This window comes from Juglans regia, chromosome 14 (assembly GCF_001411555.2).
Source record: "Juglans regia cultivar Chandler chromosome 14, Walnut 2.0, whole genome shotgun sequence".
Classification (NCBI taxonomy): Eukaryota; Viridiplantae; Streptophyta; class Magnoliopsida; order Fagales; family Juglandaceae; genus Juglans; species Juglans regia.
The window spans coordinates 7,344,002-7,366,121 of NC_049914.1; the positions used below are offsets into that span (position 1 = coordinate 7,344,002).

The 22,120-nt window shown below is 37.1% G+C and overlaps 2 protein-coding genes, 1 non-coding gene and 1 pseudogene across 7 annotated transcripts; 1 reads left to right on the forward strand and 3 right to left on the reverse strand.

The window, feature by feature from the left end:
- The first annotated feature begins 4,835 nt into the window (after positions 1 to 4,835).
- Positions 4,836 to 4,942, forward strand: LOC118344594. Its single transcript, XR_004798374.1, has one exon. It is a non-coding gene; the product is annotated as a small nucleolar RNA snoR77 (small nucleolar RNA).
- Positions 4,943 to 5,812: 870 nt separating this feature from the next.
- LOC109009004 (probable NAD(P)H dehydrogenase (quinone) FQR1-like 3) lies at positions 5,813 to 8,906 on the reverse strand. Of its 5 annotated transcripts, none has more exons than XM_035685113.1 (5): positions 8,733 to 8,867; positions 7,520 to 7,612; positions 7,250 to 7,343; positions 6,782 to 7,047; positions 5,813 to 6,383 (listed from the first exon to the last, which is right to left on the reverse strand). In XM_035685113.1, exons 2-5 carry the CDS (start codon positions 7,543 to 7,545, stop codon positions 6,143 to 6,145), a joined length of 627 nt encoding a protein of 208 aa, XP_035541006.1. In that variant the 5' UTR covers positions 7,546 to 7,612; positions 8,733 to 8,867; the 3' UTR covers positions 5,813 to 6,142. The 5 variants fall into 5 exon arrangements, with proteins under 5 accessions (XP_035541006.1, XP_035541005.1, XP_035541007.1 ...); XM_035685112.1 differs by having other exon boundaries at positions 7,520 to 7,677; positions 8,733 to 8,843; XM_035685114.1 differs by lacking the exon at positions 8,733 to 8,867 and adding an exon at positions 8,381 to 8,470.
- Positions 8,907 to 11,934: 3,028 nt separating this feature from the next.
- LOC109009002 (anthranilate synthase alpha subunit 2, chloroplastic-like) lies at positions 11,935 to 18,096 on the reverse strand. The gene is made up of 11 exons (XM_018989322.2): positions 17,631 to 18,096; positions 16,984 to 17,168; positions 16,701 to 16,890; positions 16,284 to 16,435; positions 15,526 to 15,641; positions 15,182 to 15,428; positions 15,038 to 15,094; positions 14,698 to 14,850; positions 14,193 to 14,273; positions 13,634 to 13,720; positions 11,935 to 12,727 (listed from the first exon to the last, which is right to left on the reverse strand). The coding sequence occupies exons 1-11, from the start codon at positions 17,806 to 17,808 to the stop codon at positions 12,404 to 12,406; spliced, it is 1,770 nt and encodes a 589-aa protein (XP_018844867.1). The 5' UTR covers positions 17,809 to 18,096; the 3' UTR covers positions 11,935 to 12,403.
- On the reverse strand, positions 14,000 to 14,120 carry LOC118344643 (annotated as a pseudogene).
- Positions 18,097 to 22,120: the final 4,024 nt, after the last annotated feature.

Here is a 22,120-nt window from a genome sequence, read left to right on the forward strand (position 1 = left end):
GCTGTCTCACACATTGGTTCTTTGTCTTTACACTCTCCGCACCGAACATTTACATTACGTGATACTCTTTATGTTCCCAATCTTTGCAAAAATTTAATTTATGTGCATCATCTCACCAAACAAAATGATGTCTTTATAGAATTTCATCCCTTTCTTTTTTTTGTGAAGGACAAGATCACGGGGGCGATCCTACTAAAAGGAGCATGTAACAATGGCATCTACACCTTCCCGGAATCATTGGCGGCATCCAAAAAGGTTGCTAATGTGCATGAAAGGACCTCCATTGATGGATGGCACAAGCGTCTTGGGCATCCTTCTCTTAAAATTGTTCACCATCTTGTTAAGAATTTTTCTCTTCCTATTTCCTCGCATAAAAATTTGTCTTCATTATGTCATTCATGCTCTATTAATAAAGCACATCAACAACCGTTTCGTGTCACAAGTCTCCAAAGTCATGAGCCTCTTGAACTTATTTACACGGATGTGTGGGGACCCGCTAGTTATACTGGGATTGATGGATCACGATATTACCTTATTTTTGTTGATCATTATACAAAATATATATGGTTTTATCCCATGACCACCAAATCTGGTGTTTCTACAATCTTTCCACACTTCAAAAAATTTGTTGAAACCCGCTTTCAAAAATCCATCAAAACAATATATTCGGATAATGGAGGTGAGTTTATTGCTTTAAAATCATATCTTTTACTTCATGGTATAACTCATCTCACCACTGCCCCTCACACTCCACAACAAAATGGTGTCTCTGAACGTCGTCACCATCATCTAGTTGAAACGTGCCTCACCCTCCTCTATGATGCAAATCTTGATTTTTCATACTGGCCCCATGCTTTTCAAACAGCCTCTTATCTCATAAACAGACAACCCACGTCTCTCCTACAAAACAAATCACCTTTTGAAGCTCTTTTTGGTCAATCACCCAATTATTTAAAATTTAAAAAATTTGGGTGTATTTGTTATCCTCTCACAAAGGCCTATAACTCAAACAAAATGCAGCCCAAATCCAAAGCCTGTATCTTTCTCGGATATTCACCAACTCAAAATGGCTACAAGTGTTTCGAGCCCAATACGAAAAAGTTCTTCATCTCTCGCCACGTATTATTCGATGAAAATAGAACTTACTTAAGCCAATCTTCACCCGTGCCTTCCACGCTCAACCCGAACCTTCGAGATCCTCATCAACTGCTCTCTCTTCACTTCGGTGCCCAGCCGATTGCAGTGCCCTCCTCAACGGTGTCCAACGCATCGGCATCCTCGCTGCCTCCGGAAAGTTCACCTGCCATCGTTGCGTCCTCCCCAGGTATTTTCGCCCCTTATGCTCCTTTACTTTCTGAATCCTTGCAAGCTGTAGATCCAAACCCCACCCATCCGAATACACCGTCAAGTGACAATCGGACTGGGTCTTCACCAAATTTCCCGACGTCCCTTTCACCTCACCCAAATTCCCCTACAGCTAATCCTCTCCCCAATCCGAATCTCACAAACCCTAACCCACCAAATCCTCAACCTCAACGAACTCACATCATGACCGCAAGATCAATGAACCAAATTTTTAAACCTAAACAAATTCACATCGTGTCAAAGCATTCCCTTCCCCCAACCATTGAACCAACTAGTGTGAGTCAAGCCATCTCTCAACCTCACTGGCGTGAGGCCATGTCCACAGAGCTCACTGCCTTGATGAAACATGGGACTTGGGATTTAGTTTTACCCACCTCTGAATGTAAACCCGTGGGGTGTAAGTGGATATTTGGGGTGAAACGGAAGGCTGATGGTTCTGTTGACAAATTTAAAGCCAGACTCGTGGCTAAGGGCTACAATCAACGCCCTGGTGTTGATTACACAGAGACCTTTAGCCCTGTAGTTAAACCAGCCACCATTAGAGCCGTATTATCTATAGCAGTGATGAATGGATGGGATCTAAGGCAAATGGACGTTAATAATGCCTTTCTAAATGGTGCCTTTCTAAATGGTGCCTTAACTGAAACTGTTTTATGGCACAACCTCCGGGATTCAAAGATCTGTCCAAACCCCATCATGTGTGCAGATTAAACAAGGCTATCTATGGGCTTAAACAAGCCCCACGGGCTTGGTACACTGCCCTAAAAACTGCAATTCTTCAACTGGGATTTCGAAACTCTAAGGCAGATTCTTCTCTCTTCATATACAGCCACGGCTCCACTCTTTGCTACCTTGTGGTGTATGTTGATGATCTTATCATCACAGGAAATAATTCATCCCTCGTGATCTCCATCATTAAACAGTTGGGTGACATGTTTTCTCTTAAGGATATGGGCTCCCTTCATTTTTTCTTGGGGATTGAAGTCATTCCTACCAGATCAGGGTTATTTCTCTCCCAACATAAATACATCCGTGAGCTTTTAGACACTACAAGTATGAGTGGTGCGAAAGATGTCTCAACCCCTCTCTCCACCACCCAACCTCTCCAACTGATTGATGGCACGGCTGCTGTAGACAGCTCTGAGTTTCGTCGAATAATTGGTAGTCTCCAATACTTGTCCTTGACACGTCCAGATATCTCGTTTGCAGTGAACAAATTATCTCAATTCATGCACAAGCTCACTGCAAATCACTGGACAGCAACCAAACGGCTCCTTCGCTACTTAAAACAAACCATTTTTTATGGTATTCAGATCCACAAAGCTGGACCTTCTGTTCTCAAAACTTACTCCGATGCCGATTGGGCTGGAAATATGGATGATCGCACGTCAACCTCTGCTTACATAAGTTTCTTGGGTCCGAATCCAATTTCTTGGAGCTCCAAGAAACAACGTGCCGTTGCAAGATCCTCTACCGAGGCTGAATACCGGGCCCTAGCAAATGCGGCTTCCGAGACAATGTGGCTGTCTACTCTTTTCAAAGAACTTCAACTTCCACTTAAAGGCTCTCCTCATCTGTTATGTGACAATATTGGAGCCACACATTTAAGTTTTAATCCAGTCAATCATTCACGCATGAAACACATTCAAATTGACCTTCACTTTGTGCGTGACTTAGTTCAAAAAGGAAGCCTTCAAGTTAGACATGTTCACACTCAAGACCAGTTAGCTGACCTCCTCACCAAGCCACTGTCAAAACAGCGTACAGAATTGCTACGTACCAAGATTGGTCTTGCCGATGGAAGCCCAATCTTGCGGGGGCGTATAAGGGAAACAAGTGTGGATTCTGCTCAATCAAACCAGAGCATGTTCAGCCTAAAATCATGACAAACATTTGGTCATAAATTCCATACGTGTAACTGATTTCATTCTTGTATTGTACAGCTGTCCACTGTAATCTCTAGCACAATTCTAGCATTCCCATTTATGTATTTCCTAAATTAGTTTCTCTTATACTTGTATATAACTACACAGAATCACTATCAATAAAGTGTGGGAAAATATTCATTGAATCCTCTGCAGTGCTTATCCTCTATACACCGACCCCATTTGTACAATGAGCCATGAAATACTATAAAATACTCCAATTTCTAGTGGATTTGCCCCTCAAAGGACCTATGGACGAAGCTCTGTACCAAACTACGTAAATCTGTGTATCTCATTCTCTATTTATATTTGTTGTGTTTATTTTTATTTACCGAAATGGACATACGTATGGACGCTAGAGTGCCTCTCCAAACTGTGATCAAGAGCTCAAACGATACTGATTGAGGCCCAAATTGTCACTGTGAGTCGGTGATTTTTCCACCGTTCCAACCTGTTGCCTACAAAACAGGTCTTAACAAGTCACTACGAAGATAGTTTGCAAAGCAACCCATATAAATAGTTTATTGTTAGATAAAACTCATAACACCAGCAAAAAAAAAAAAAAAGTGCAATAGGATAAGAGGCATGTTTCAATATGGAGATTAGATTCAAAGGATGTTTTGAATCGATCCTAACAATAAACTTTGAAACAAGTTATACTATAAGTTCTTATATTTTTCTGGCAAAAATCATACTGTAACATGAATCCAAAGTATCACATCATGGAAGATAATCCATCCAAACTCTTGAGAACACAAAAAGGAAAATAGGAGATGAAAATTATTTTGGAAATGAACAAACATGGCGTCATTTTAAAGCCAAAAGTGCGAGGCTAAGAATTTGGACTTTTCATTTTTTTTTTCCTGTAATTTTGGTAGTAATATTATTAAAAACATACATTTGCTTCAGTTGCAGGGTTATCGACATCTGGCATAGAATTGTATTGCATCTATTGTTGTAACAATGTAGTCATTGGTCGGAGGCAAATCGTTCTTTGCTGCCCAAGTAGACTCAGTTTAGCTAAATTTAGGTAGATTGTACGATAATTCACTATAATAGAGTCGACAAATAAACGGTAATTATAGCTCAAGATCATTTCACTTCCAACCCCTTGTATTATTTCAGACTAAACAATTCACTTCCCAAGCGCCACTGAAGGAAAAACTGGACGCAGCTGCAACCGCCGACGCCGTCGACTCCCAGATTTGGAACATTTAATTCGCCATCCCTTTCCGGTAAAACCTTCTGTTATAGTCTCCTCTTTTCTTTTCTAGCTTTGAAATTTTTCCAGAAATTTCAACATTTTCCTTTCAACTAGTATTACTGATTGTTCTTGGTCTCTTAGTCTCTACCTCGCATTCTCTGCCGTACTCTCGGCTTTACATTCTCACTATTCCCACATCTCTCCCTCTCTCTCCAACTGAGTTTAGTGCTTTATCTCATATATAATTATGTCGTAAGAAGCTCATTTTGCACTTTCACAATGATTATTACCCTGGGTTCTATTTCCATCATTTATGGATCGACGGAGTATCAATTCCAGGAAAGTATATTCCACTGGGTTCTGTTAAACTGCTTGTAGATCAAATGTCTTTTGCTCTTCAGACTTGCTGAGATGTCTTTGAAGCTCGTCTAGTAAGCTCAAGTAGATACTTTTGTTTGTTTTTTCTTCCCTAGTCTTTCAGTGAAACCACGAAAAGGCTACTGTCGTTGATAAGAGTCCTTGGTGTTCATAAATGATTTCTGTATGAAGATTAAAGGTGCGTTTGAGTAGTGAGAAGTGTTGAAAATGTTTGTGAATAGTAGTGAAAAAATAATGAAAAAGTAATAATAAAATATTGAATAGTAGTAAAAAATAAGTGAAAAGTAATAAATAGTAGAAAAGTAGGTAAAAAATAATAAAAAAATAAAGAATAATAGTGAGAGTACCTCAACTCTCACTTGCCAAACACACCCTTAGCTCAATGCAAGAAAGCCTACAAACTGTGTGTTAAAATTACAACCTTCGCCAATTAAAAAATATTTAAATTACAAATAAAATTAAAATAAATAAAAATATCAAAATTAATATTTTAATAGAATAGTGATAGATTTAGATTCTGTTATTTGATATTGTTAAAAAATAACTAGCTAAATTTATAAAAATAAATTTTTTAGTCAAATTTTAACCAAACTTTACTAATGCTCCAAAGGCTCTTAATTTTTAAGGAAGAAGTAGCATAATGGTATTGATTTTAGCGATGGAACCTGTAGCTTTTTGGAAGCTCAAAGACGTATATCTAACTTTAAGCACGAAAAGAAAGAGACGACAAATTTCAAGATGGAAGATGGTGGCAACAAGATGGAGAGAAGCGAGAGAGAAAAAAGCCGGAAAGTTATATTTTTTTCATTTCATTCGCTCCTCCCAAAAGGACTGTTAGCGCAGGTTTACTTCGTTTTTCTAGGCATGGCAATATGAAAATGCCAGTGGTGGCTGGAACCTAAGAACGCAACCAAGAAAATGAGATCAGTAAACAGGAAGCTAAAATCATAAAACCATCCTAAAACTCATCAATGCAGATAATGCACATAATGCATGCAGATAATAAGGTTTCGGCCTCCAATCACAACTTATTCACAAGAATTGGTACACATTTACAATTTTCTAATGATATGTCTCTGCTAGACCATCCACCAAGTATAAATTATCAAACCTTTTTTCTGCTTAGGCAACACATGCTTTTGCTAAGACAGTCACCCGTCGATGGCGACAAAGGCTTTTATTTTGTACAAGTGAATGTCAATCGTCTTCATTAATTTCTGGTGAAAGTTTCATTACACTTGCATCATCTTGAATAGGTATTATGTATCTGTTATGCAGGCAAGGGGCGGTTACTCAGCTTTTTAGTTATCTCTGCCGTATATTTACCCTGGTAAAAGGCCTGCTGGAGTTCTAGCTCGGTAGGTTGTCGAGATCCATCTCCTGCGTAAGTTCCAGCACCATAAGAAGAGCCACCTTTCACCTCATTCATCTCAAACATGCCACTCCCAAACGTGTAGCCAAGAGGAACGTATATCATACCATGATGTGCTAACTGTGTTATAGCTGTGAGTCTGCAAGCGACAAATGCAGAGAAAGAATGAATACCAAAAAATGAGCACATAAATGTATTCCTTGACAATGGGCAAAAAGTGGGAGAACCAAATGATGTTTAGGACTAAACAAACTCCATTAGTATATGCATTGCAGATTATCGACTTTCAAAGATACAACCATGATGCTGTTGATGTGAACTCATCCTCCACCTCATATTTATTAAACCATGCCCAGACTGCTGGCAACATTTGTTTAAGATGGATATCAACAAGTTTTTCCAGCAATTGGATTATATTTCATGGATGGTGTCAAAGGAGGAAAAAAAATCATGAAGACATTCCTTTAGAAGACTTTTAAGGTTATATATAGGCACGGCTTAGTTGAAGTGTCAGAAGTAAAAGCAGAAGGAACTCACGCAGTAAGTTCCTGGCCACCCCCATGAAAACCAGTGCTCCAGAAGATTCCAGCAGGTTTGCCAGCAAGTGCTTGGGATGCCCATAGCTCATCGGTGGCATCGAAGAAGGCCTTAAACTGGGCTGCCATCACGCCAAAACGAGAAGGAAACCCAAAAATTAAACCATCAGCTTCCAAAAGTTGATCCGGCCTGATCTCTGCTACATCATTCGCTTTTGAAGGGGCCCTCATCTTTTGCAGTATGGTGTTGGAAAGTGTCTCAGGTACCTGCACCATACCAATCAATTCAAACAAAGATTGGAGCCAAATAAATATAAGCTCACTTCCTATTTAAAGTTTCCCATTATCCTTTTGATAATCTTGCATTCTCATCTATAAATATTTTACCTGCCAAAGTGTTGCTTCAACACCTTGAACTGCATTAGCTCCTCGCTGCATCTTGCCATCTCTCCATCTATAAATATTTTACCTGCCAAAGTGTTGCTTCAACACCTTGAACTGCATTAGCTCCTCGCTGCACTTCCCTTGCCATTATCTCCACATGTCCATGTAGGGAGTAATATCTGGAAAAAAATAGCAACCCCAATTATTTTTCAAGGGAGAAACCATCTTCTGAATCCAGAATTATTTATATGCACATTTTGTGGTTAGGGGTGTTGTTGGGGAGAGAGAGAGAGAGAGAGAGAGAGAGAGAGAAGGAGAAGAAGAAGAAAGGGTGGAGGGAGTGTTATACACTTACACTATATAGACCTTGGTGGTAGCCATAGCAGCAGCCTAGAATCAGACTTTTATCCCAATTTACAGGCACTTATGCATGTTCCTTCTACAGCCTCTTCTTGCATGAACACAACACCGAATCACCATATATAATGCATATCTTAACAAGCTGAAAAATACCTTTTAAGACAAAATGGGACTTCATTATTTGACTAGAACATTTGATCTCTCACAGACCAACTTGCAACTAAGATGACCAACTAAAGTACAATTCTTTTAAGGTCCTGAAGGGGGTTATGTAGAATGGGTTTACATAATATCACTAATGAAGTGAACCTAAGTCACCTCTCGAAAGTGATTATCTTTAAACATCAAGTATCTGCTCCTGATCATCCTCAAGTAACATAACAAAGGTAATTGTTGTACTAAAAAAATGGGAAGAAGTCAATAGGGTATTTGACCAATACAGATGGTACAGATTTACAATCAACCTATTTATAGTTCATACAATCAGCAATATAGCTTAAAGCACAAGGTTCACAATCACTTTGGGGATGGGAGTGGGTGGCAACCCTTTCAAATGGAAAGGGAATCTACCAATGGAGCTAAATAAATTGCAAACTTGTTCTTTGAAAAACTCAAATTTCATCAATTCACAAGATAACAGCAATAGTCTGATATTGGAAAGTAGTTTGATATTGAGGACAAATGCTTAGAGTCAAAATCTCACTCTTGTGACCAATGCTTTCGGATAATTGAAGGTATATAGATATATATCGACAGTTCTACTCTCCAAAGCCGTTCAAAGCAGAAATCAAGTCATATACATATTGCCTAAACTTTAGTATAAAGTAGAAATTCTACATAAGGGATTCTGACCCACCACAAAGAAATGTCAAAAACGAATGACTGCACCACCCACTTAAAGCTATCTTCGGCTGTAACTCCATTTTCATTATTTTATTCTTCAAAACTGTTCCAAAAGGAAAATTAAACCTTGAAAAAGCATATTCATATGTAAAGCCAGAGGAAGCCGCTGTATCCAACATAATCAATCCACAACAAACTAAGAAATTCATAGACCACCAAACCAACCGATGTCATTATACTTTTCAGAAGGTACTTTCTGAGTTCATTCGGCCGCATAAACAAACCATAAAAAGCATTTCATAAAACAAATAAAGCGAAACAAAGGGCGCAAGAGAAGAAGAAGAAGAAGAAGACGCTAAGCTAACCTCCGTGAATGGAACCAAGCGCTGGTGACAACGCAGAAGATGGAAGAAACTGATAATGAAGGGTTAGGTTTAGGCGTCGGAGAAGTTGGGTGTTCGAAGAAAGAGTTTCGTGTCAGATAACAACACACCCGATGTGAACTCATCCTCCACCTCATATCGGCTTTGTCGCCTGTGGTTTATTTATTATTTATTTTTTCTGAGCTACAGGTGCTTTCTGGTTGTTCATGAACGGACAACATCAAAGTTGGTAAAAGAACTTTAAAAAAAAAATGATTTATATATAATATTTTTTAAAATATTTTATATAATTATATTTTAAATAAAAAATATTTTTATAAAATATCTTATAAAAATATTATTATTTTATAAAAATACTATCATTTTATAATATTATTGTGAACGAATAATATTTTTCACGTTACTTTATATAATAAGATGAGAACGTAATACATAATATTATTTTATTATATAATATTATATATATATATATCATTATTCTTAAAAAAAAAAAATAGGTAAAAGGCAAACTCATGCAAAGGATTTGATAACGTACCGGTGACAGGTCTCGCATGAGACAGCTGGGGCTACAACTATTGAGTATTGATAAATGATAGACTAATTCTATATACAACCGTGAAGTGCGTAACCACCGCGTAATCGCTTTGAAAAAGAGTGGGGTCCACTATTAAAAAATTAATTTTTTTCATGTGGGTCCCATATTTTATTCATTTTTTTCAAAACGATTACGCGACGGTTACGCAATTCACGGTTGTAAGTATATTTTCTCTAAATGATAATGATCCTACGAGGGAACTTGTATTTTGTTTATAGAGTTAATCTTCAAATCAATCCAATCTACATCTATTAAAATGCAGCCTTCCAATAAATTAATGCCATGTAAACTTTCTATCTAAACTATAATGGAGCCGTACTATAGTAAATCATAATCTCCTCTCACACTCAGATCTCTCCTTAGTCTATTGCATCTCTTCATCTCCCTCACAATCTTTGGTAGTCCATCACAGTCCCTCTTCCACCTGAGGTTCTTTCGTTGGTGAGAAATCGGAGCTCTATCTCCTCTGATTTTTGGTAGATTCTCCTTGACGGCCCTCTTAACCTTTGTTGGACCTCCACACGGCATGCTGATCGAAGTTTCAGAAATTAGAAACAACAAATTAACATCGACATGCAGCTGGCCTCTTTCTTCTAATTAATTTTTCTATCCCAATATATAGGCGATTACGAGCCAGTATAGGACTTCAAACAGCAACCCATACCAACAGAAGAACCACATGTATCACCTCCCTCGGTGTATTTCGCAGCTTTTGTGTCTTCGTGAGCTCACCACTTCAAATTTTTGCTAACTTTTTTTGTTTGAAAAAAACTCTGATTTTCTCACTCGCTTTGTTATTTTTGGAAATTTCGAGTAAAATTGTTTCTCTCTATTTTGCTTCAGTTGACTTGTTTTTTCTTTAGTAGTCTATGCCATTTTGGCTGAATAAACAAGCCTATGTTTGCTTCTTGAGAAAATGCTGGGAAGGAATTAATCACTTATTTATTTTTATACATTTAAAATTATAGATGCTTCACACGAGAGAGAGAAAGTAGAATATATGGAAGATTGATAATGCAGGTTTAGTATGGAATAAGAATTTTATAAGGTAGTGAGGCGGCCATCAAATTAAGAAGAAGAATTAAGTTAATTTTAGGAGGAACCAACATTGAGCCATTTGCCAGCTTGAGCCATTGCTAAAGAGTTTCATGAGTTGCACCAAAAAGCTAGAGAATAATAGACAGAGAAGTTTTAGTTTCAGTTGAACCAAATTAAAATGGAGAATGGGTTTTTGCAGGTTCGATTTTCACATGCAGCCACGACCATGGATGGATCAAGGAGAGTAGTATGCGATACCTTCAACTTTTTAGGACTAGTCCTCTTTGGAGCTGCAGAGTACTGGCTTTTGGGTTTTGGTGCAATAAGCTTCACGAATAGATTTGTTGATGTGACAGATTTTTATTGTAGATTGTTAAAGTTAAAAAAGCAACAGGATTGCTACAAAAGCAGTTTTGCTGTTTATAACATAATTCTTAGGGTATTGTTTATATTAATTTATTTTATTTTATTTCATTTAATTATTATAAATTTTTTAAATTTAAAAAAAATAATAATATTAACAAAATATATTCTAATAATATTTTATTTAACTTTTTAATTTTAATCGTAACTCAACTAATCTCATGCAAAAACAAACTATACCTTAAAGTTTCATCACTCGTAGTATAGTTTAAAGAAGATAAAACATTGGGTAATAAATCTGAACTTGAAAGTTTCGATTTTTCTGTCCATCAGACAGACTCATTCAACTCTCCTCTATTTCACTCTTTAAGCTCTCATAGACACCTCTCCTTTAGGACATTTTGATACCATGCATTAAAATAATTTTAAATTATAGAGGAGACGACTTATAGATTAAATTAAAATATTTTGATACCATGCATGAACATGATTTTAAATCATTTGATTATTAATAGATGAGTAAAGTCACCAGAAGACTGAACCATGATGCATTATAAAATATTATAATTTTGAGAGTCAAAAAGATTAACTAAATTATTAATTGTATTCCTTTTTTAACATCTCTATCCATCCACCTACTTAGAAAAGTAGTAGTCCTCCATTTTCCTCCATCAATCTCTTCCAACCCATTGACAGCCAATTCACAACAATCAATGGTCAAAAACGTTCAAATGATTTTGATTACATCTCAGCACCACTTCCATGACGCGAGACTTATTCTTTTGGGCCTTTGGCTTGTTCTCATCATTCATGGTCATGGACTCGTGTAATCATTCATTAATCAAAATTAACGGATTAAGATCTTCTAGATTTTTTTAAGATCATCTATCTGGTGGATTTCACAATTTTAATAATTGCTTTAAAATATTATGATAGAAATTTTTCCACATCGGTATTTCAAGCATGGTCTATTATTAAATTTGAAATCAACAGTTGAGATTTAGAAAAATTAACATGTAATCCCTCCAAAATTAATAACGCTAACAAGCGTCCTTGGTCCTAGAATGCTCTATCTGTAGGCTCTTTACTGCATCATCAATGGAGAGAAAAAGAAATTGCTCTATTTGGATACTGAGAGTATCTTAGATGATCTGTGAATAATCGTGAAATAATTTATAAATAATAGTGTAAATAGTAATGAATAGTTTGTCATTAGTAGTGAAATAGTTGAGAATATCTAAGAACAGTTATGTTTCCAAACAGACCACATCGGTAGAGAATCATTTGTTCTGGAAAATAAAAAGACATGCTCTTATGGCCATCGCCATAAGAGTTGCCTCGACTTACATGCTGCTATGTAGAGAATCATTTATCCTGGAAAATAAAAAGACATGCTCTTATGGCCATCGCCACTATTACTGCATACAAAAGGAGACCACAAACTCTAAACGAAAACTGTATTGTGATGGCTATCCAGAGTTCCAGCAAGAAAGCAAACCCGTGATTAGTCTTTCCAAAAAGAAGGATGAAAAGAAGCTTTCACAAGGTAGGAGAACGAACTGGTTTCGATTTTCAGTTTACACCACAAGATACAAAAGCAAACACGAGGAATTTTCCTCTATTTGCAATGGAGGTATCAAGGGGGATGAAATCTTTATCATTTCTCTACAAAGGAAGACTCGGCAAGATCAATGGCACGGGCAAGAGCAGCAGCTTTATTCTCGCACTCTCTCTGCTCATCTGCAGGATCACTGTCGGCCACAATTCCAGCCCCAGCCTGGAGGTGAGCTATCCATTCTCGGCGCTTGTTCACATCTCTGTATGAGAACATGGTGTCGAAACGAGTACTCGTTGGGAAGACTATGGTTCTCAGAGCAAGGGCTATATCCATGTCGCCGGAAAAAGAAATGCCTCCAAATCCCCCGCTATATGGCCCACGCCTTGTGACTTCCAGCTGATCTATTAATTCCATGGCTTTCACCTGGATTGCAGCAGAGCAGATAATGACAAACTTGAGAGTGAACCCTCACAGAAGGGAATTAATTTGGTTATTCCGAGTCAAACAGTAATAACTAACTTTTCTTTAAGAGGCTAAAAAGTCAGGTGGATATATATTTGCCTTTGCAGCAAGCATACAAGCATAGAATGGCAAATGGGGTGCGGTCTTCCTTTCTTCTGGCTCGAGCAAATAGGGTTTGTTATAGGCAAATAGTTGTAGGAAATCCAAGAATGGGAGGAACCCAAAAAGAATTTAGTATCAATAGGAGTTGTACCTCTCAAGATGTATACTAACAATTAGTAAAAATAGTTCTCAGTTACTGGACCATCACCCGGAAGATATGAGTGAAGTACTCTCAAATTATTCACGTAACAGTTGCATCTAGGAACATGTGGATTGCAAAAATCGCATGGAATTAGGAAGTTTGTGCGAGTAAAGCAATGAAATTTAAACAACCCAACCTTTTAGGCTCTTGGCAAGGAAAGTTTTCCAAGTAAATGCTCATCTATATTGGAAGAAGGTAGTTCTCAAACTATACTCTCCTTGAATCTTACATATCTGTACCTTAGCATCCACAAGAATGCCAAACCAAATGAGCAGGACTATCCACCAGGAAACCAACTGAATCCTGATGAAGAAATCACGATCTATGTAGATGATAATTAAAAGAACCAAAAAACAGCATTACAATCCCGCCTCTTCTTAATTTAATTCATCCTGGTGGATTTTTTTTATAAGAATTTATCCTTGTGAAACTGGACAGCTCAAATTAATTTGGATGAGTTCTTGGTTCTTATCAAAGAATACTACCATTCTCAAAAAAAGGTGAAAGCAATAGATGAACTACTAAAAGTGTAAGTGTGACTGTGACTGGAAAGGGGAAAAAACCTTTGGTGCTCCACTAACAGTACCAACAGGTAATGCGGCACGCAGGGCATCCCAACTAGTTAAATTGTCAAGCAACTCTCCAGTAACCTGCAGAGACGATTCTCATCATCGAATGAGATAAAAGGAAAATAGTGTCACTAAATGCATCACTTTGTAAGAAATCAATTAAGTGACTTAAAAGATTCTCTTCACAAAGCCTATTATGAGTATTTAGCTGGAAAAGAATTCAAAGATGAAGGATGAAATAAAATATCCACAAATGTTAGATATTATCTTAATGACAAACACCCTCACATATATGTGCCTGCACAAGTTTGAGAAATCATCAATTGATATATATATATATATTTTATAGGTTTTTTTATAGGGGTGCAACACGAAGACTTTCCAAGAGGTCACCCATCCTAGTACTACTCTCGCCCCAGCACGCTCAACTGCGGAGTTCTGATGGGATCCGGTGCATTAGTGCTGGTATCAAGTAACAAGTAAAAGATTATAAACACATCCTTTGTCATAAACTGCATTTATGAACTGAGCTACAAAAGAAAGAAAAACTTACAGTTGAGCTTATGTGCATAACATGGGAATATCGCTCAATGTTCATCAGCTTTTCAACCTTAACAGAACCAGGTTTGGAGACCTGCATTATCAGAGCCTGTTTTAGTACATGATTGTGACCATAAAATGAAAGATTATGGGAAAACTGATGCAGATTCTGAAAAAAGGATACAACAGGATAAATAGTATTAACTTTTTTTTTCTTATAATTAATCAAATATTTGATCAAAAAATGCAATAGGATACATAGTATTAACTGGTAGCACAAAGAAGTGAACAAAACTGCCACCACACATAGGCCTACGGGTTTGACTTGAGGGATCTAGCAGTGGTTAGATGATAAAGTGTTATCCTATAATGGAATATGAAGACACAAACAAGACTGAAATTGCTTTCCCTGATAATTTAAAAGTAGCACCATTCAATTCTACTTTACTGTCGGTTTCTTTTTGAGGCACACCCACAGTACAGGCTCATATACAGTCTGTAGAAACAAAAGTACAAACCTTTCCAACATCATTCCTTCCCAAGTCAACTAGCATAATGTGCTCAGCACATTGCTTCTCATCATTTAAAAGCTCTTTTTCCAGCATAAAATCTTCTTTGGGCGTTTTCCCTCTTCGAACAGTACCAGCAAGGGGTCGATTAGTTATTGTTCTCTGTCAGTAGAAGTGAAAATATGCATGTGTTACTAAAGCTAGTGGAAATGTTTCACTATTATCTTTGCAGAAAATAAAGTAGGTGGAAAAATGAAATTTCCAAAATAATACATGTGATAGAAGAACTAGAAGAAAATGTAAACGAAGACAGTTATGCTATAATTATTCAGATTACTGTAACAGTTACCTTCTTCACGCGCGTAAGAATTTCTGGGCTCGAAGCAACCAGGATAGCCCCTCTAGCCTGATCATCAGACACATGCAAGAATGGTCAGATTTTTACCATTGACAATCTTTTCAGACAAAAAGTAAAAGAGAAAAGCAGACAAACCTGTAAATAAGTCATATATGGGCTAGGATTGACAATTCTGAGTGCCCTATAAACTTCAAATGGATCCGCAAAGGTCCTTCGTTCAAACCGCTGACTCAATACGATCTGGAAAATATCGCCTGCCAGGATATGTTCTTTAGCCTGCAATACTGCCTCCTTGTATCCTTTGCTTGTCATGCTTGACATTTCCAATTTAGGACCGAAGAGATGAGTGTATAACTTTATTGAACCTGCAGGAAGCCTCGGGCTGGAATTGATAACCAATTATACATTTTCACATTGAACTTAAAGAGCAGACCACAGGATGTGTTACATGGCAAGGAAACAAAAAATTGACTACTCACGAAATTATATCATGTACTCTGGATACCAAAGTTTCCAGACGGTTTATTCCATCATTGAATGCCTCCTCAGCAGAAGAATATCGATCCATTCGCACCCAGTGAATCACATATGCTTTCTGATGTCGACAAAATCGGCATGATTAACAACACTACCTTGATTACCAAGTAGATACATACATACATAAGCACATAGATACACTCACACACACAGTTATTTAATTATCCAGAAATCATCCAACCATTGCAATCAAAGTTTGAAGTCCTGACCCATAAGCTATTTCTCTTTATAAAAATAAAAACAAAAATCAACTTGTGGAATTGAATATACACATCTTGTTTGGTGAATGGTGATGGTTTTTAATGGCAAACAGCTGGAATGGAAAAGAGAGAAAATAAATACTCTAGAAACAAGACAAGGCACATCAGAGCCTTCAAATGATGTAAATATAAGCTTTTATACTGCGAAAAGTGTTTGAAAATTACTTGGAAAAAAATGGTTGAAAATTGGAACATAGCAAATGCATGTAGTTTTTTTTTTTTTTTTTTTTACCTACAATATATATAGTGTTTTCTTAATAAATAATGGTCCAAAATTGAGTATGCCTTCTCGCTGAATTTTATATTCAAATAGAATAAATCCCGCTGAGAAAGATGGGAACATGCCATTAGATATGTTAGGCAATGCGAGTGAAATGGCTTAAACAATGAATTACTTGTCTGAGGAAAAACAAGTAGCGCATCTATCAAATTAAAACCACCTTCTGCACATGATCAAACACAATCACATCATCATAGAGGCCAAGATGAACATCAGGAAGGTTCCTGTCATCTGGGGGGGCACTAGCGAAGGGCAGCTTTTTCCTTTCCACAAAGCGCACAGTATCATATGAGAAGTAACCAACCCACCCACCTGGTCAAGCAGAGAGTGTAATGCTAAATACAGATCGACAGTTTCATATATAAGAGCAATAATCTTTGTTGGAAACAACAAAAGTTCAAAATAAATTAATATTTCTCCAGTAAGAGAACAGCTTGAATCCAACTGTGTGAACAAATATAAGTTGCATAAGTTAAATTAAGAGTCTTCCCTGGTCAGTTGCTTTTGTGTGTGTGTGTGTGTGTCTTTTTTGTTTTTTTTGTGGTTGAGGGGACGCAGTTCGATCCCCTTTTCTTACCACAAAATGCTTCTGGAAGTTCATCGATGAGTTGGGGCCTCCATCCTTCCATAATTCTTTGTGGAACAGTCATTGGATCATCCACAATCTCCTCTGTCCTAGTCCCTTCCTCATGGTCCATAATTGTAACCATATTCTCTTTTGCCACAATTTCTATTGTTGGCTGAGCTCCAATCACACTATACCGCCCCTGTACAATTCACCAAACTGAAATATAAATGATTTACATCTCATGAGGATGCACAAGAAGTTTACAAAGTACGGCAGAATTATTAGTACTCACAATATTGGAACCCAGCGCACCAGGTTCCACAGACTCAAACAGAAAGCTTGGAGCATCTCTATCATCCTCCTTCACCAAACATCGGTAGGCGAGGACAGGAGTTAGATGATCAGAGAATATGCATCGGTATAGAGGAATTAAGTTCCCCTTCTTGGAAGCTTCGAAAAATTCTTTCGAATTGGCGACTGCAAGAATTGCATCATAATAGACAACACTCACAAAAAGGAACCAAAAACAGAACACAACGGTTTCACGCATTAGAATCAAGATATAACAATTTTTAGCCTTATGAGAGATAAATGGTGTTTCGGATTCCAAATATGAAATGTCAGCTTCATAGCATTATTTCGAGCTCAGTGGAGTAAATGCTTCTGTTCTCTCGGGTCCCGAACAAATCAAACGCGCACCGTTAGATAACAAAGAGAGATTTTAGAACAATAATAATGAAACTTTTGAGTTTAATCACGATTAAGGACCAATATTCAAACTTGAGTCCGAAAAGTTATCAAAGTTCTAAAATGCAATCCCTACACATGAGATGTCAAGTCATTTTCTTTCCACCTCGATAATTTTCCCAGCAACCAAACAGAACCTCAGGAAAATCAGCATAATCCACTACAAAAAAACATCAGCATCTGGAGAGTTACCCAATGACGGAGGCCTCTGAGCTGAGCATCTGAGAGTAAGGGCACGCGAGCTGGAGCCGACTGGGGTGAAGGAGCTTGACCTTAACCTAGAGATCCTGCCATTACAGTTTACCGAGAGCGGTGCAGCTAATCGGAGACCCGACGGAATCCGGTGGTGGGAAACGGCTAGCGATTCCATGATCAGAACATTAGAGAGAAAGATAGAGGAGATGCAGAAAATGAAGACTTCTCAGCGTCAGGATGCGCCTTGACTCTTGGGTTATTTTCTGAACGGCTAGGAATTCTAGGATCACTAAATTCTCCGAATTACCCCTTGTCTTCTCGTTTCAATATGTTCATCGGTTAAACGAAGTGGCCATGGAACACGTGCACTGAATCTGAAACTGGATTAGTAACTGAATCCAATCCATGCACAACAACATTAAACGCAATCACATTGACAATGACAACGTTTTCACAGGTCGGTGAATCTGGACGACGGAGATTTTCTACCTTTTTTATAAAAATTACTTCCACAAAGAGAGACATATAATTATATTAATTACTACTATAAAAATAATAGGAAATTTAACATTAAATATAATTAACAGTATATTGGGGGCTTTGTAAGTTAGTTTTTACAAAATTTTGAAAATATTTGATAATGAGAAAAGATGTTTGTAGTCGTGTTAATATATGTGTATATTTTTTAAAAAAGAATTTTGCTATTTATCATATATACGCATCACATACCACACTTATTTTTGTTATATTTTTAATTTTATTCTTGTTAAATTAATGAGTTAATTATATTTTACCCTTCAAAATTTTACTCAATTCACAATGTGCCTCTAAAACTAATAATTATATCAAAGTAGACTCTCGAATTTTTAAAACTTTTTAATCCCTCATTCCATCTATTAGCAGCGTCAAATCTAACAAAAATTTATTACAAAGATGTAATTTTTATCTAATTTATTATTATTAATCATATAAAATATAAAATAATATATGCTATCAATTAATAATAATTATTTAGTCCCCCCTCCGCGTTGACGGGGTTGTTGGGGTTTGATATACCCTACCCTGCTTGGTCGGGGTATGGGGCTTTGTAATCTCTGTCTTGGACAGAGGTGGTATTTTCTCTAAAGATCTAGGTCTTTAGAGATTTACTGTCTGGACTAAACCATATCAATCACGAAAGTGTACTGGGAAAATACTAACGATTGTAATTGATTTGTTTTTCAAATCAACTTTGTAAGTCCTCTCTTAATGAAGGTTAACACCCGTTTACTCAAAAAAAAAATAATTATGTAGTGTAGAAATAAGTTTTCTAAACAATAACATTTTATAATATGTTTAAATAAAAAAATATATATAATGTTAAAAAACTTTTAATAAAAATGTCAGATTAATTAAACCTAGTTACCTGGATACACCAATTACTACTTGATAACAACAGCAGTATCACTTAGAACCTAAATAAAAGATTAACACAATGTTATGAGATTTAGCCGCCCTTTTGCAAAACAAAAGTAGAATACAACACCCTTATATACAACACTATACTATGCATTTTTGGACCTCTAGACTTCATATAGAGAAAAGATATTTGCAACTGTAAATTGTACAATCGCAGTGTAATCGCTTTGAAAAAAGTGAATAAAACATGAGATCCACATGAAAAAAATTAATTTTTTAATAGTGAATTCCACTCTTTTTCAAAACGATTACGCGGCATTTACGCATTTCACGGGTGTATGTAGAATTACTCCTTCATATAATACTCTCTATAACTAGCCAATTTGTGCCCATATTCTTCCAAAACCAGTGATCTAAAATAACTAGTATTACAAGGTTTTCAGCTTATTAGCATATGTCAAACCATATTCAACCCAACAACAAAACATGAAGTTATCTAAAGTTAATTCCTGTTAAAACAACAAGGTGATTAACTACCATTAACTAGAAAACAACCGTTAATTACATCCACTACTACCAAATGATTATTCTTCTACAAACTTCTAATTATTCCCCTTGCAACTCTGAGAACTAGAAGATTACTCTATGCTCCAACAAAAAGTTATGGCCATGGAAAGATTAAGTATGGTCGAATATTTTTTATTTTATCTGAAGATTTTGCCAAGTTGATTGGCTACTCACAAAGTTATTATAAAGAGTCTTCATAACAAATACTCTTGATCATGACAGGAAATAGTCGATACAACAAGCTAGAAAGATTATAAACAAGTGGTGAATGGAGACATCAAGCCGGATAATATCTTGCAAATGACACTTATTTTCATAGATCCTACATGTAGATAGTTTTTTTTTTAAAAAAAACTATTAGTAAATATTATTGCAAAAATATTATTTTCATAGATCCTATATGGGAGGAGTTTGTTTCAGTCCTCAAAATTCACTTTGGTCCCTCGGCTTACGAAAATCCAATAGGATTTTTACTAAGCTTTGACATGTGTCCAATGTTGAAGAATATCAAACCCAATTTGAGCACTTTATATAATCGAATTAATGGTCTCACCAAGGAATTTTGCATCAACAACTTTCTTAGTGGCTTATGTAATGATTTGAAAAATGGCATCCCCATGTTTCAACCTACAACTCTTTCAGCAGTATTTGGATTAGCCTGTTTGCAACAAGAAGAAGTTCTATAGAGAACTCCACACCACTCCCTACCTAGCCTAGCCCAATCTTCTTGCCCTAGCTCCCATATTAAGACTACCTGCCCTCCACTAAGCTTAGCACCAAGAAATCAAACAAACCCCACCACCAACAACCACAACAAAGGGCCCACCTTACATGTTAAACGAATTTCTCAACTGCGGATGCAGGAGATAAGGGACTGAGACCTTTGTTATTATTGTGATGAAAGGTTTCAACTCGGGCATCGATGCAATAGGTCAAAAGGACATGGATGGAAATGCTACTTAGGAAGATCTTGGATGAAATTTGGCAGAAATTTTCCAGGCCTTGAGGGCAAGGTCTTTTGAATGGGAGAAGTGTGTTATGTCCTGCGTTCGTGGGAGTTAGAGTTATTTTTGTTTAGTCTTTTGTTTAATCTCAACTGTGTCTTCTATCTTGTTAAAGATGTCAAAGAGTGAGAATGTTATTGAATTAGTAATCTATCATGAGATTTGTTGTGGGCTAGTGTCCAAAGTTTTAAGGGGTCAGTTAGTGGTGCAGGTTTCTTAGTGGAGATGGTGGTACGGGTCTTGGGCCATTTTGCCTAGTGGGGTAGTGATAAGTTATGTTATTTATTTTTAGTAGTAGGTTGTGTTCAGTTATTGACTTAGTCATAGCCATGTTAGTAATTTGCTTTAGTCCAGTAACAATTATTTGAAGCTGTCTATAATTATTGTACATATTCATCAATGAAAACAAGTAGATTCTTTCCATAAAGTTACAAAATATTTGAAGGTCTTCGACAACTCGAATTGCTAAATTTCCTTGTTTTATATTTACAGTTCCTGCGATCATAACAAGTGGTCTCAGTGCCACGTTTCTACAACATCGCTAAAGGGACTCGCAACGCACAACTCTTAGAAGTTGTGGCTAGCCTTAACGGGGAGACTAACCATCTGAAGGATGAACAAGTTCACCAACGAAAATTGCTGGAAAATGTATTACAGCAACTCAGCAACCTCACGACTAGTTATTATCAATTAGCTCTTACGGTGGGAAATACTGACTCCAGAGAAAGTTCTTCTAGGGTTGGAGGCAATAATGTCTAGCTCAATGGCAACCCTCTATTTGAAGGACATGGAGGAATTCAGGTTCGTACTTTGTGGTAGGATTTTCCTAGATTTGATGGACCTGAGCCCACCGAATGGATCCTCAAGGCCCAACAACTTTTTGCCTATTGTAATACCCATGATGATTACGGGCTACAAATTGCATCCTTCCATATGAGAGGAAAAGCTCTTTCTTGGTATTGTCGGTTCATGGATTCAAGTCTAGCCCACACTTGGAAAGAGTTTGTTTCAGCTTTCAAAACTCGCTTTGGTCCCTTGGCTTACTAAGATCCAGTAAGAGCTTTTACTAAGCTCCAACAAGTGTCTAATGTTGAAGAATATCAAATCCGATTTGAGCACTTATCTAATCGAATTAGTGGACTCACCGAGGAGTTTCGCATATGCACCTTTCTTAGTGGCTTACACGATGATTTAAGAATCTTCGTCACCATGTCCTGCTTATAACTTTTTCGACGGCCTTTGGGTTAGCTCGCTTGCAATAAGAAGAAGTCCTAAATAAAACTCCACACCACCCTACCTAGCCCACCACAACGAACCAACTTGCCCAGTCTTCCTACCCCAGCTCCCTTATTAAGACTACATGCCCGTCCACCAAGCCCAGAACCAAGAATTCAAACAAACTCTAGCACCAACAACCACACCAAAGGGCCCACCTTACCTATTAAATGAATTTCCCAACTGTAGATATGGAAGAGAAGGGACCGATGCCTTTGTTATTACTGTGATAAAAGGTTTCAA

Coding starts and splice junctions, on each gene's coding strand:
- LOC109009004 (XM_035685111.1), bottom strand. CDS start 8,887: ATGAGGTGGAGGATGAGTTCACATCGGGTGTGTTGTTATCTGACACGA. Junction 7,048..7,249: donor TTGAAGCAACACTTTGGCAG/GTAAAATATTTA, acceptor GGTATGGTGCAG/GTACCTGAGACACTTTCCAA. Junction 6,384..6,781: donor GGTGGCCAGGAACTTACTGC/GTGAGTTCCTTC, acceptor TGTCGCTTGCAG/ACTCACAGCTATAACACAGT.
- LOC109009002 (XM_018989322.2), bottom strand. CDS start 17,808: ATGGAATCGCTAGCCGTTTCCCACCACCGGATTCCGTCGGGTCTCCGA. Junction 14,274..14,697: donor GAAGGAATGATGTTGGAAAG/GTTTGTACTTTT, acceptor CTGATAATGCAG/GTCTCCAAACCTGGTTCTGT. Junction 12,728..13,633: donor CTGTTAGTGGAGCACCAAAG/GTTTTTTCCCCT, acceptor GCTGCAATCCAG/GTGAAAGCCATGGAATTAAT.